This window comes from Colobus angolensis, unplaced genomic scaffold (genome assembly GCF_000951035.1).
Source record: "Colobus angolensis palliatus isolate OR3802 unplaced genomic scaffold, Cang.pa_1.0 Scaffold616, whole genome shotgun sequence".
Lineage (NCBI taxonomy): Eukaryota > Metazoa > Chordata > Mammalia > Primates > Cercopithecidae > Colobus > Colobus angolensis.
In genome coordinates this window covers 204,443-219,810 of record NW_012119777.1, presented here as the reverse complement: position 1 = coordinate 219,810, position 15,368 = coordinate 204,443, and the positions used below count along the sequence as shown (strand labels likewise).

Below are 15,368 nucleotides of genomic sequence, written 5' to 3'. Positions count from 1 at the left end.
GCAAAATACATCAAGTAATTTTGGAAACAATGCATGTAGCTATTGTCACACGTTAAGAGATAGAATATAAATTCAAACACAATTCTCTGCATCCAAAGGACATCCTTTTCTATTAAAACTATATGTTGAGAGCCATTGTAGAAATAAAAACTCAATGATATGTGAAAAGGGTAGTAGCACAGGGATGGCAAAGTAGTCTCAAGGTAAAGATACCATGAACAACTCTGACATTTTGAGTCAAGTTAAAGCAGTGAGGGTTTGAACTACTGGGGTAGGGGAGGAGGGTGCCTGCACTCAGTTGGGGAACCCAAGAGGCTATTTAGAAAAAAACCACAGGTTTTGAGGATATATCAGATTTGAAGGGGAAATAAGACATGGACTATCATCATTACCACCTGGCAAACACCTAAAAATAATTATTACTGACCGAGTGACTGGATGACTCACTATGACCAAGTTATGCATATTGGATTTGAAGAGATAATGAATCATACAGAGGTACATTTTTGGCTTGTGACTACATCTTTATGAAGATACAAACATGAAAAAAAAATTGAGACCACTAGTGCTTCCAAGTGGTCAAGTCTCAAACCCACTTCTTAGTCTGTATATGCTTTACCATTTTACTAGCCATAGGAATTTGCCTCCCTCCTTTTATTCCTTGTGGGAAACTCCACCCACCTACATCTCATTTGGCTTTCTCAAGGTTGAGTTAAACATTGAGTTTTATCATTGCCTTATCCCTTTGCTTAATATAAACACCTGCACTCTTAAGTTAATAATTTATGATCATTTGCCATTTATTTATTTGATAAACGTTGTATGTCCCTAGTGTATGTTACATATACTTGATATTGTCTTGAAATTAATAGGCGTGAACAAAGTTAAAAACTCACAACCCTGCAGAATCATCAAAGAGGTAATTTACTGCCTTGCTATGGTGTATAAATAAACTACTATGATATATAATCCGAAAAACCATTGAGATTTACCAATCATTACATTGTCTTCATTAAAAGTTTTATAATCACTTTAGAGCAATCATAAGGAATTACAAAAGTTCTTGTTTCTAGAAGTCAAAAAATATTTATTATTTCCTAGACTCAGAACTTACTTTGCTATAACTGGAATGATTGAGTAGACTTCTGCCTCAAATCACAAAGAAAGCAAAACTCAAGTTCTCGTTAATAAATTTTAGTCTGTCCTTTTTCTTGGGCCTCTGTACACAGGTTCAGTCTTTGACCCAACATACACTAGGAACTTGTTCCTACCTCCAAGAGCTCAGGCACCTATCACTGGGACCCCTTGGGAAAGAGCAGAAGAAGGATTCTGTTCCAGATCTGCTTGGTCTTTACTCCGTAAACAATAGGGTTGAGAGCAGGTGGGGTGATTACGTAAGGGTTGGCAAACATCATATGAAAGGTATGAGGGACATTATGCCCAAAGCTATGGGCAAGGATGGAGAAGAATGCTGGTATATAGAATATGAGAATAACACAGACATGGGGACCACAGATGCCAAGGGCCTTCTGCATCTTGGGAAGGGAGACCAAAGAGAGCATAGAGGATGAGGGTGTAGGAGACAGCAATGAGGATCACATCTGTCATCACTGTCATGATAGGAATACAAAATCCATACCAGATATTGATGGAGATATCAGCACAGGCGAGCTGGGCAACACCTATGTGCTCACACTATGTTTGAGAAATGATATGTGTCCTGCAGAAAGGTAAATGATTCACAAGGAAAATACACAGGACAAAAACACAGAGACTTTGGAAACATATTCCCACAGCAATTTTGACAATGGTTTTGGGAGTCAGAATAGTAGTGTATCTCAAGGGTGAGCAGATGGCCATATAGCAGTCAAATGCCATGGCCAGCAGTATAGCTGAGTCCAACACAAAGCTATAGTGCAGAAAGAATAATTGGGTGAGACAGCCAGGAAAACTGATTGTTTGGGGACCAAATCAGAAGATGCTAAATGTTTTGGGGACACATACAGTGGACAATATGAGGTCAGTAATGGCCAGCATGGAAAGGAAAAAGAACATGGGTTCATGAAGACTGTGCCCCACCACAATGAGGTAGAGAAGGATACTGTTGGCCACGACAGTCACGAGATAGATAAAGCAGAATGGGATGCTGGTCCAGACGTGGTACTGCTCAAGTCCGGGGATGCCCAAAAGGGTGAAGGAGCCTGTACCATGGTCACTCACATTGTACATGGTCATTAAGATCAATAACTTCTGTGTCCTAAAAACAAATTGTTTATAATGAACATGAGGAAATTGTATGGTAATTCTTCCTCTACCACTTCCTTGGGGCTGGTCCACCTCTTTCCTATATTCCAAGAAAAAACCTCTCATTGATATTAAGAGCAATGTTCATCACTTGAAGAAAGACTCTCAGACCCAAAACTTCTGATACTAATCATCCAATTACTCTAGAATCTTCTTCAAACTGCATAAACTGCTATTCCCATTTTAATGACTGAGTTCTCCCTGGGTCAATGGAAGTTGCTGCTCTATAGATATGAGTATAGAGAAAAGTAGTCTAACTACATGCAGGAATAGAAAGAAACTGAAAAATATTGGATCACAGTTGGGAAAATTAGATAATTAACAATTACAGACTCCCACTACGTGCCAGGTTCTTGAAAAATATTATCTTATTTAGAACTACCTTCTGAGATATGTATTTTTATCCCCTTCATTTTTTTTTTGCAGAAGCTGAAACTGAGACGTAATCTTACCTAACAACTCACCTTTAGTAACTAGCAGAGTCAAGGTCATTAGATTCCACAGCCACTACTCTTTCATGTTGCTGTTACACCAGGTGACTGCCTCAACTCACCATAAGATGCCAAGAATTCAGAAGAGGCATGGAAGTGTAGCAAAGGATGTAAGGAAACGGAACTGTAATTTGTCCCGCACACTGACCCTATCCCAATTTCAATGACTATTCTGATATCCCAGATGCTACACAGAAAGACTTAAGGCATGTAGAGCAAAATGTTCTCTGAGATTGTGATGTTTGATGCCTCCCATGTGAATGACATGAGAAAGGGTATGAGGCTCAATCTCAGTCCATCCTTAGGAATTAATGAGGGAATTTTGCTTAAGTATCAGAGAAAATTGGTTTGTGTGCTTTTTACAAATACAGAGGGGACCTCTAGTGGAAGAAAAATAGAATTTGTATATTCTAAATCCTAGGTCAAGCTAAAAGCAAATAAACTTTATAACAAAAGCTAATATTTTTTGAAAACTTTAATATACTACATGAGACCACTTTTGTAATTTTCTTAACAATTCTATGAGACAGGTAATAATATTATCCACATTTTAAGGATGCAGAGAAAAGTAATTTGTCAAAAGCCACACAAGGAGGAAATAGTAGCACTGAGAATCAGACCCATGAGTCTTTTCCTAGACTCCTCTGTATATAACCAAAATTGTCTACAGACTCTGTGTGGCAAATAACATGCATAACATCTGTATAGCAAAATATACAAAATTAACCAATATATAGAAAACTAAAAATATAAAACAAGTTAACAACATAAAACCAAATACATCATTTATGCTTATAGATTGCTTGAATTCTTCTGTCAACAAGCACAAAGATAAATACAGTTTAAAAATTCAATTATATGTCACATGAGAAAGATCTAAAACAAAATGATGCAGAAAGAATAAACAAGTGTGAATAAACAGGATAAAAAGGATAGACAAGTGTGTTTCAGACAAATTTAAATGTGATGGAAGCAAGTCTAGCAAAATGGAAAGCAGAAGCAGTAAAACTTAACTTAGAAAGCATTAAACAGAACAAAAGGTACTTTGCGCAGTTAAAAGGAACACTTCTTAATGAAGGTGTAAGTCATGCTATTTGTACACATCTCTTCTTAGCACTCTAGATACTGTTCCTTAGTGATAGTCAATTCATTTACCCACTTTTTAAATTTTTTATTATTTTTCATAGTTCTCTTATAATTCCTCTTGATTCTTTAAAGACATATGTCTAGACATTAACTGCAGTTTAAAATTCTTGTGACTCATCTACTCAAAACTTTGTCTCCAATGGATGAATTTATATGTTACTGAGGCACAATCACCTAATTCCAGGGTCATATATTTGAAGCACTGTAGTCCAAAATTGATCAACTTCATAAACCACAAATGTAGACACTGCACTTTGTATCTATTCAATCATGTGATTCAGTTATTACCAATTTGTCCTTGAAAAACTTGAAGCCCTCTAGAATGACTTTCTTACTACCATTCGTTCAATGCCCAGGAGTCTTTACATTCTGCTCTGTTCAGGTTAAAATCCATAATTCATCGTTTCAGCCACTCTCTTACCAACATTTTGCTTGCCCTTGTTCCACTGACCTTCCATCACATATGTATGATAAAACCCCCTGCATTATTCAACTAAATAAGTACCCTAGGTCAAAGAAAATAAGGAAACAAGCAAACTTCTTAACTAGATGTATCTGTGTTTCCATAATTTCATGATAATCAATGTTAAACTTAACTAGTGAACTATCCAGTGATCCAACAGCATAATCTTGCTCAGCTCAATCTCTATGACTCATTGTTTCCTACACTCCTCAGAGCATTCTCAGCTCACTCCAACTCCCTTTCTCAACAGATAACGTTTCATTTTACTTCACAGAGAAATTAGGAACCATTAGGTATGAAATTATATAAGACTGAAACATCAGTCTTATATGGGAAAATTATTATTTTATGATTACCAAATATATGACAGTAATTTGATGAAATTCATTTTGTTATTAAAGGGAATGCTGAAAATTTTAGACTTTCATTAGAACCATTTTAATTAATATCCCCAACTTCTAGAGGAGTTTACTCAGTATTCTCTAATGAATAACTAAGAATCTCATGTTTTCTGTTGGACCAGCTCCAGGCTCATGAATCATCTGGAGCTGTCCTTTGATTTTTGAAAATAAATTGGGCAATCTGCTATTGATTACTATCACTTGAAATATTGGTTGGTGCCATAAATTGGCATAGCAGCAATTAAGGAATTACATTTACCAAAGAATAGAAATATGTGCACAACAATATATGATTGTCCTTTATTCCATATTAAAACATTTTCCTAATTTTTTTAAGAGCCAAGGCATTTTTCCTATTCACAAAGATCAACTTGGCAAATAATATCTTTGATGTGATGTCTGAAGCTTTTAAAATGGAAGAAGTTATGTATGTGAGCTCAGATTTCATAGACAAGCAACCGAGAAGTCTAGATCAAGATCTAGCTACCCACAGAGGATAAGATTTGAGAAGTACCCATAGAATCCCTGTCTTTTCTATCAAGGGCACTGATTCCCCAGACCACTTACTTGGGAGCATCTCTGATCTGGAGTCCTACTTTGAGTTAAAAGACTAGAGCACCCTCTTGAATAGACTCTATTAAAAGCCTGTGTCATTCAGGAGCCCCTGGATGCTGACATTTTCATCATGCAAGGTTCTGTGAATTAGATAATTACAGCTGCAAAATGTCACTGGGGAAGACTCAGAGAGCAAGGTACAGAGGTAGGCATTATTCCTGGGAAAGGGCACAAGAAGGCTGAAAGTTGGAGAAATCTTACAGGGGACCTGTGGGAAAATTCAGATTCAGAGACTTGAAATCCTAGGTAAAGGTTACACTCTGAAATAAAGTTACTTACTTTACCTCCTGCCAACTTGGCTAGCCCACAATCTAGGTGGTTACAGTAACTTCTATGTGTCTGTATGTCCAAGTTCACCAGAATTGTTCTGCTTGCTACCTGTGCAATCTAGCTCACAAACTTCCATCCATTCCTTCAACCACAGATGGGAGACTCCCACTGCGCTGCAGGCAGGATGAGCCTGAGAGCATTTATGGCTCTTAAGAAAGTCCCAACGGAGTGACCTCTGGGACTTGTTGCCTGCCCCTGTCTCCAGCTAAATGGCACACAGGGACAAGTGAGCAAAGAAGCCAACAGTCAACTTCTTTTCTGTTTAACTGGCAGTAACACCTTGAGTGTCTGTGTACTGAGCAGTGAGCCCCATAGAGGTGCCTAGCATGCAACATTAAAGGAAGCACTTGAAACCCTGAGAGTGAGTCCTTTGTTCCTTAAATGTTGCACTCTAGGCATTTCCCCTAATTCCAGCCCTGGAGGAAGCATTATTTAATTCTTCCCTCTTAGCATGTATCTTCATCTCCGCCTGGACTACAGGGAAATTCTCAAACTTATTCTACTGTTTCTAAAACTTCATTTCAATTGCATTTTACTGCATTCCAATAGCAAATCTACACAGTAGCCGAAATGCACTTTTCAATATGTCAATTTCATTCTGTCACACTCTCAAGTAAAATCCTCCTTCAGCCCCCTCCCTCCCTTAGTCTTCAGGATAAGATTCAAGTTCTGAATCAGAAAGTAAAAGCCTTGTTTACTTCTCCAAACAAATCTGACCTTCCGCTTCTTTTCTCTCAGTCTTAGCATATCTAGGGTGCTGTCCATACCAGGATACATACAATTCCCCAAATCTCACAATATTCTCACTTAATCCTTCACATTTGAAATAATGTCTTCTCTGCCTAGCATATTCCTATTCCTGTCATTTGCCTTGAGAATTTCTCTTTTTCCTTCAAAACACAGCTCCAATATAAGGTTCTTGACCATCCTGCCCTCTTTCCTGATTACATAGTAACTTCTCTGTGCCCACATCTCTGTGCTTTTTGAGGTTATGTATTATTTGTCACTCTGCAGTGGAATTGCCTCCTTCTGTGTGTATTTCCCTACTAATCCGTGATCTCCTTGAGGACAGTTAAAAAAAAAAAAAAAAGCCTTCATCATATCTGCATCCACAGTGCTTGTTATACAGTAGAATAAAATATAAAATTAAATTAAAACTTAAAAATGGTCACTATGTAATGTACTAAACAATGTGCAAATTGCATTGCATATAACATTGCAATCAATCATCGAACCTGTGAGGTGGCATAGATCTTCACACACGCATGAGGAAACTGAATCCTGGAGTGATTAAATAGATTTTCCAATTTCATCCACAGAGAACTGATGAAGTTGGTGTATGGCAGCCAGGAGTCTCTGGCCTTCAGCTCTTTTCTCGTAACCGTCTATACTGTCCTGTAGACTGTCTCAACAAATGGTGGGTGGACAAATGCATACATACAAGAATAGCAGATTGGGACAGAGCAAGACTCTGTCTCAAAAATAATTTTTTTTTAAAGTTAAATGTGAAACAGGAAAAACCTCATCCTTTGTCTACAGCCAAGTCCTCCTATCACCTGCCTTCCTTCTTTTCCCACTGGGGACCACTTAGCTATAGTGAGGTGTCCTCCTGTAGCTTTTCCCTATCAGTTGTGTGTCACCCGCTCTGGATGGAGAATGACAAGACGCTATTCAGCTGCTCTATCTGCACTGCTCCTATACCAAGTAGTGTGACTGACTGATGCCTCTTTGCACTTCCCATCCTTCAGAAACCCCTGTGAGGATTTTCAAAGAAATTTTACCTTGCTCCAGAACCATGGAAACTCTTTCTTCTCAGTTGTCTGTTCAGACTTTTGGCATCTTTTAGGGTATAGAGAAATTACTTTTGTGTCTGTCCTGTGTTGGGGATGTTTGCATTAATTTTGCCAAAAACTTGGGATGCTTGGCTAACAGCAAGCCTTGGAAATTGAATTTACAACTACATAGATATTGAGAGAACTCCAGAGAGATTTACCTAACTTCAGAAGTGTGGAGACATTTCTGGGTTGTGAAGCTTGTGAGAATGGTCTTATTTTTTTTCTGAAATATTTATACCCTGTTAATGTCTAAGGAAACATTTTGAGAAGGAGGGAGGCGTGTGTGTAGGGGTGGGTCTAGGGAATAGTCTTTCTGGCTTTTGTAAGCAAAGAAAATACATATTTCTTCATTCTTTGCTTATAATGCAAATATAACATGCTATCGTACATTTGACCTGGCCTGTATTGCATTGTCTCAGGAGTAAGAATCAGCTGTGGGGGACCATACAGTTATTATTTTCTTTTTAAGTGAATAATAACAATGTCTCTGATCTGGAATAATCTGTGTGTTCCTTCAAGATGAAATTGATAAAATGAATCTTTAAAACACAATATAATTCAGTGTAAACTTCTAATGTAAATGATCTTCAACTTTCACATAATGCAACCCTGTATATTTTGAGTGACCATTGTCTCTATGCTAATTCCTGTCTCTTCTTCCCACTCTCCTTTCTTCTTTACTCCCTGTAGTAATACAAAGCTATATACTTAAAAAGTTATATCTAAATCACAATAAAATAATGTGTTATCATACTACTCTCAAAAATAAGGATCAAGTTTAGGAATATGAAAGGTCATTGGGGTAAAACTAACCAAGGGGACATAAAAATCAGAGTTCAAAAGAAAAGAGCCAGTGAAGTGGTTGAAGCTCAAGTGCAGCCTTATAAGGCCTGCAGTCATGGCCTGAGCCACACTCAGACTTGTGAATTGGGCTTCAAGAGGACTATGGCCAGTGGTAAGCTGATGAATGCTTAACAGCCAATTTTTGGGGCTTGCTTGTAGAGTGGCTGATTGAGAAAATGTAGATATTTCCACTATAGCTGACTTCAAGTTACCAATATGATGTTGACCTGCTTGCAAAATTCCTGAAAGTTAACATGGCTCTCCTGAGCCAGTGGGAGCAGCCTCTAGCACATGACTCTTGTGACTCTAGTTAGACCTGACACACTGGGATTAGAATGATGTAACTCAAAAAGGATGTGACAGTGAAGTCTCTGGGCTACAGAAATCCTGACTCATTCTGAGGTAGAATAGTGAGTAGATGAGAAGAAAAATTTTGGAATGAAATTGACTTGTCTATATATCATCATATATTTCTTGCATAATAATGAGCATCTTGTTTAACTTTTATTAAGGTAAGATTCACATGACATACAATTCTCCACTTTAAAGTATGTAATTTAGTAGCTTTTAGTACATTTCTAATGTGTAAACATCACCAAAGTCTAATTTCAGACCTTTTTATCACCCCAAAAAGAAACCCCATATTCACTAACTAGTCACTGTCCACTTCCTTTTCCTCCATTAACATACTTCCTGTCTCTACAAATTTATCTCTTCTAGACATTTAATGTAAATGAAGTTACACAATATGTCAGTCATTTGTGTCTTGTGTCTTTCACTTAAAATATTTTTAAGATTCATTCATATTTCAGCATGTATTGAAACTTTATTCATTTTTGTGGCTGAATATATTTTATTGTATAATTATACTACATTTATCAGTTGATATACATTTTACTTATTTTTACTTCTATTTTTGCTACTATGAATAATGGTTTTATAAGCAACCATTTACAAGTTTTTATTTGAACACCTGTCTCACTTCTCTTGGGTATATACCTAGGAGTAGAATTGCTAGGTCAAATGGTAACTCTACATTTAACTTTTTGAGGAACACCCAAACTGTTTTCCACAGAGGCGGCACCATTTTACATTCCCACTACCAATCTATCAGGGGTCTAATTTCTCCATGTCCTCACTTGTTATTTTCCTTTTCATATATATGTGTATATATACACATATATATGGAAAATATACATATATATCACTGTCTTAGTGGATGTGAAGTAGGACAAAATAGTTTATGCAAAAAGGATTACAAAATCATTTCCTCTTCCCCTCCTTGTTACCCAGGTTCAAGCTAAGCTTCATTTTCCAGAGAGAATAGCATGTATAAAGGTCCAAGTGGAAAGAAAACACACTTTGTTTGAAAAACTAAAAGAAATATGGTATGATTGTAACATAAGGGCATGTAAGAGTAAGAGAAAAGAAGGAGGTTGGAGCTAACGGACACCAAGCAATGACTGGCTGGCATCATCATACCATAAAAGGCTTTGAAAACATACATGCTAGGAAATTTGAATTTTATTCAAAGCAAATAGATCTACTGTTGAATGATTTAAAGCAGAAGATGAGTTGATCTAGGTTTGAGTTTAGTAAGACCATGATATTTTCTGAGTAGCAAATGGATGGGAGAGAAAAAAAGATTGGAAGTAGCAAATCCCTAAATTACGGTATTGAAAAACTTGGGAGGGAGGGACAATGGTGATCACATTTTAATGTGAAGTGTGTGGAAAAATTCAAAGCATATTTAGAAGACATCATAAATAATAAACATATTTTTAAATAATTAAAGAATTAAAGAAAATAAATGATGTAAGAAAAACAGATGTTGACATGGAAAACTAGTTAAATTTTGTACTGTTTAATAAGAGAGAATTCAAGATGATTTGTGGATCATGAAGCAAGTAAGGAGAGAAGATGGTAATTTTTATTTGAACATGTTGATTTTGAAGTTTCAGTGGGAAACCTAAGAGTAGACATCAAATAGGAAGTTGGCTTTATGGGGCAGATAAGGAATTTGATGTAGAGCTTTAGACCTGGTAATTTTCAGCATAAAGATGGTTACTGAATTTATAAGCTTGCTATATCTTGAACACACTGAGCCTTACAAGCCTATAAATTAGTTTTTTTCTTTATTTGAAAAAGAGAAAATTGAAACAAGATGAAAGGACTAAAAGAAGGATAAAAGTTTCTGCATTTATTTATAATTTGAAATAAGCAATGCTTCATTTTAGGCCATAGAATGAGTGCTTCCCATATTTATGTTTTAGATGGTAGAAAATTAGAATGCTTCCATTTGATGCCTATTATTTTCTTGCAACTTGAATAATCCTTATCTCTCTTATCTCCTAATTCCTTTAATTGCACTAACCAGTTTCTCCAACAGCGCTGAAATCTTAAAATTCATAAAAATTGGATCTCTTATTGGAAGACTTTCTGCTAGTGATTTACATAAGAATTCTTTTAAATTTTTCATAGCCCATTTCTCCATATTCTCATCCTCATATCACTGCATCCCTTTAAGAAAGAATAAAAGTATGGCCTTGTTTCCAATCTGCTTTGTTTTTATTCCATAATTATGGAATTGAGTACAAGAGGGATTACTCTATAGAGGCCCAAAAACACGATGTAAAAAGTGCAAGAGATATTTTGGCAAAAGTAATGAGTAAGGGCAGAAAGCATGGTTGGTGTGTAAAGTATGAGAATTACACTGACATGAGAACCACAGGTACTTAGGGCCTTCAGAAGGGCATCATTGGATGGAAGGTGGAAAACAGCATGAAGGGTGAGGGTGTAGGAAATATCAGTGAGGGTCAGATCTGAGATAACAGTCATTACCAATATAGTAAAGTCATACCAGATGTTGATGAAGATATCAGCACAGGAAAGCAGGGCCACACCTATGTGCTCACAGTATGTGTTAGAATTAATGTGTGTTTTGTAGAAGGGCAAACACTTCCCCAGGAAATCAATGGGCAACGTGTTATTAAACCTCCAGTCAATGCTCACCACAATCTTGCCAAGTGTCTGAGGTGTCAAGTCACTGGTATATCTCAAAGGGAAACCAATGGTCATGTAATGATCAAATGCCACACCCAACAAGATGGCCAAGTCCAGAAAAAAGGCTGAAGTGAAGCAGACCAAAATAAAACCTGGTGAAGCATCCAGGAAATATTATTTCCTGAGCCTTCAACTAGAATATCCCTAATGTTTTGGGGAAACGCATGATGTATAAGATGAGGTATGCAGAGACCAGTATAGAGAGGAAGAAAAACACGGGTTCATGGAGGTTGTGTTCCATGGTGGTAAGGTACAGAAGGATGCCATTCCCTGCAAGGGAGACAAGGTAACTGGTAAAGGAGAGAATTCCCATCCAGATGCAGAACTGCTCCAGCCCTGGGATCCCCAACAGAATGAAGAGTCCTGGATTGAAGCTACTTAAATTCAATGTGGCCATCATGGTGATTGCCATTTGCTGAGGACAAAATGTCACATTTGATTCTGAGACTGACTGGCCTTGAATCCATTTAAGTCTTTTTTATAACTTGAATCCCTTTGTCTTCATCATGTAACAAACACTAAGAAAAATACAATCTATCTCTTGTCATAATTTATCTTTTATCAAAGGCTTTATATCATTTATCAAAGGCTGACAAAAGGTATTAATTTAACTCACAATTTCCTGCCTATAGCCATTACCATAACCACCTTCTTAGTATATCAGGACCATGTCCCACCAGACCCGTAACCTGAGATAATACTGGCCCTTTGTTGTCAACTAAAATTCCAGGACTGTTTCTCTCTCACCAACTAATTCAGTCTGAGATTTCTCAAGGATGTAATCTGAGGGTTGACTATGACTCTTCCTCCTCCTTCAAACTCGATGTTTTATTTTCCTACTTCTGTGATTTTTCTTTTGGAACCCCTCTTTTATCTGCCTACTCCATTTCTTCACCACTGCCTCACCTCAACCTATCCTGATTATTAATTGGAGCTGTAGAATGAGAATGCTGATTCTTATTCTGGTTCTGTCAATATTTTGCAAACCTTTACCTAATTGTGCTACCTTATTTGTCCCTGAAAACAGGAAACTATCAAGTCACTCACAATCTTATGTAAAAGCACATAACTATTCCCTTTATGCCTACAGAATACATTTTACTTCCCTGCTCAGCAGGCAATATCTTTCCTGTATTATATGGGTTCTACTGATATGAATGTGTCTAAAATTCTCCCCTAAAGCATACCTGTTGGGGTCCGCGTGTTTCCTGAACAAAGGAATGAATACACAAGACAACACAAGACAAGACAAACATGGTGGCCGCCCCAAACAACACGCTCTGCTTTATTTTATACCATTGTTTGTGGAATGTTAGCAAGTCGCCAGACACTTTGTTGTTTCTCTGATCTTTCCCTGACTTTCTGAATTTCCAAGATGTTTACATATAAACAAGTCTCCAGGGTCTGCTATTTGCAACTGAGGCCAGTCTTGTAGGCTCCTTTGTCCTCCCTGTTTGCAGAGGAGGAATGCCCAGCTTCGTTTGCAAGAGTAGGACTATAATGTTAATGGGGGAATGGCCTGCTCAGTTGTAAAAGCAGATAGTTCTCTACACATACCCATATAGGACTTCATATATTCTCCATCATTCTTACATCTCATTGCTTATATTTTACTCCAAAAGTGCAATCTTACCTTCTCTCAATGTCTACATTCTACCCATTATTTATGATTCTTGAAAGTGCTAACGTCCTCTGAAAACCTTCTCCAGGATTACTTAATCACGTTTTGAAAAGGACTGACATATCTGTGGGAATCCAGAAGCTCAGGTGCTTGTGAAGAGCTGTGAGGAGGCCCTATTCTCTCACCTATTGCTGACCTTAATATACTGCAAAAGCAGGAAGTGGAGGCAAAGAAAGGGTTGTAAACTGCACTGCTAAGTGTTTAATGTGTGCCTCAAAATGCCAATGAAGCCCTTCAGCAACCTGGGAGATTTATTGTTCACAAATATTTAAGAAAATCTCTGTCTGCTCATTAGCTGACCACTAAGATAACTGAGTAAAAAATTCGGTGGCTGTATGTGACAAACAGTAAAACCTTTACAGAAATAGTACCAGAAGTATCACTTAAAAAAGAAAAACCTACAATAATTAACAACAACAGCAAACCCTGGGAATAGAGGAGAATCTACTTTCCAGGGTTATCACTTTATATTATTTAAATTTTCCAGTTTTAACAAAAAAAAAATTATGAGACATTCAAAGATATAAGACATGACCTATACACAGGAAAAAGAAAAGTCAACAAAATCTGTCCCTGAGAAAACGCAGATGTTTTTATACAAAGACTAAATGAGCTGGCTTAAATATATTCAAAAAGCTAAAGGAAATCATGACTATACAACTAAAGGAAAATATGAGAAAAACATCACACCAAATATTAAATGTCAACAAACAGAATTTATAAAAAGAAACCAAAGAGACATTCTGGTGTTAAAAATTGTAAAAACTGAAGGGTGGATGGCAAGATGGCCGAATAGTAACAGCTCTGGTTTGCAGCTCCCAGTGAGATCAATGTAGAAGGCAGGTGATTTCTGCATTTCTAACTGAGGCACCCGGCTCATCTCATTGGAGCTGGTTAGACAGTGGGTGCATCCCACAGAGGGAAAACTGAAGCAGGGTAGGGCGTCACCTCATACAGGAAGCACAAGGAGTTGGTGAACTCCCTCCCCTAGCCAAGAGAAGCTGTGAGGGACGTGCCGTGAGGAACAGTGCATTTCACCCCAGATACTAAGCTTTTCCCACAGTTTTCGCAACCCGCAGACCAGGAGATTCCCTTGGGTGCCTACACCACCAGGGCCCTGGGTTTCTAGCACAAAACTGGGTGGCCGGTTGGGCAGACACTGAGCTGGTTGCAGGAAGATATGAAATGCTATGAACAGACACTTCTCAAAAGAAGACATGCAGCCAACACACATATGAAAAAAAGCTCATCAACCCTGGTCATTAGAGAAATGCAAATCAAAACCACAATGAGATACCATCCCACACCAGTTAGAATGGTGATCATTAAAAAGGAAACAACAGATGCTGGAGAGGATGTGGAGAAATAGGAATGCTTTTACACTGTTGGTGGGAGTGTAAATTTGTTCAACCACTGTGCAAGACAATGTGGCGATTCCTCAAGGATCTAGAACCAGAAATACCATTTGACCCAGCAATCCCATTACTGAGTATAACCCCAAAGGATTATAAATCATGCTGCTATAAAGAAACATGCACACGTATGTTTGTTGCAGCACTGTTCACAATAGCAAAGACTTGGAACCAACCCAAATGCCCATCAATGATAGACTGGATAAAGAAATTGTGACACATATACACCATGGAATACTATATAGCCATATAAAAGGATGAGTTCATGTCCTTTGCAGGGACATGGATGAAGCTGGAAACCATCATTCTGAGCAAACTAACACAGGAACAGAAAGTCAGACACCACATGTTTTTACTCATAAGTGGGAGTTGAACAATGAGAACACATGGACACAGGGAGGGAAACATCACAAACCAGGGCCTGTTGCGGGGTTGGGGGCTAGGGAAGGGACAACATTAGGAGAAATACCTAATGTAGATGATGGGTTGACGGGTGCAGCAAACCACCATGGCACGTCTATACCTATGTAACAAACCTGCACGTTCTGCACATGTATCTTAGAACTTCAAGTATAATGACAAAAAAAAAAAGGAAATGCTTACACAAAACAAAATTACATGACAAGAAAAAATATGTATGTTTCAAGGTGACTATAATTTTTTTTTTAATTATAGGTTGAGCACTGTGGCTCATGCCTGTAATGCCAGCACTTTGAGAGGCTGAGGCATGCAGATTGCCTGAGTTCAGGAGTTCGCAACAAGCCTTGGCAACACGGTGAGACCC

General features: G+C 37.7%; 1 protein-coding gene and 1 pseudogene across 1 annotated transcript; both read right to left on the bottom strand.

The window, feature by feature from the left end:
• Positions 1-1,292: 1,292 nt before the first annotated feature.
• Positions 1,293-2,235, bottom strand: LOC105527331 (olfactory receptor 52H1). The gene is given in 2 exon segments (XM_011963626.1): positions 1,293-1,533; positions 1,535-2,235. Coding segments are annotated over 2 exon segments (942 nt in total).
• Positions 2,236-5,442: 3,207 nt separating this feature from the next.
• Positions 5,443-15,368, bottom strand: part of LOC105527330 — a 12,295-nt pseudogene continuing 2,369 nt past the window's right edge.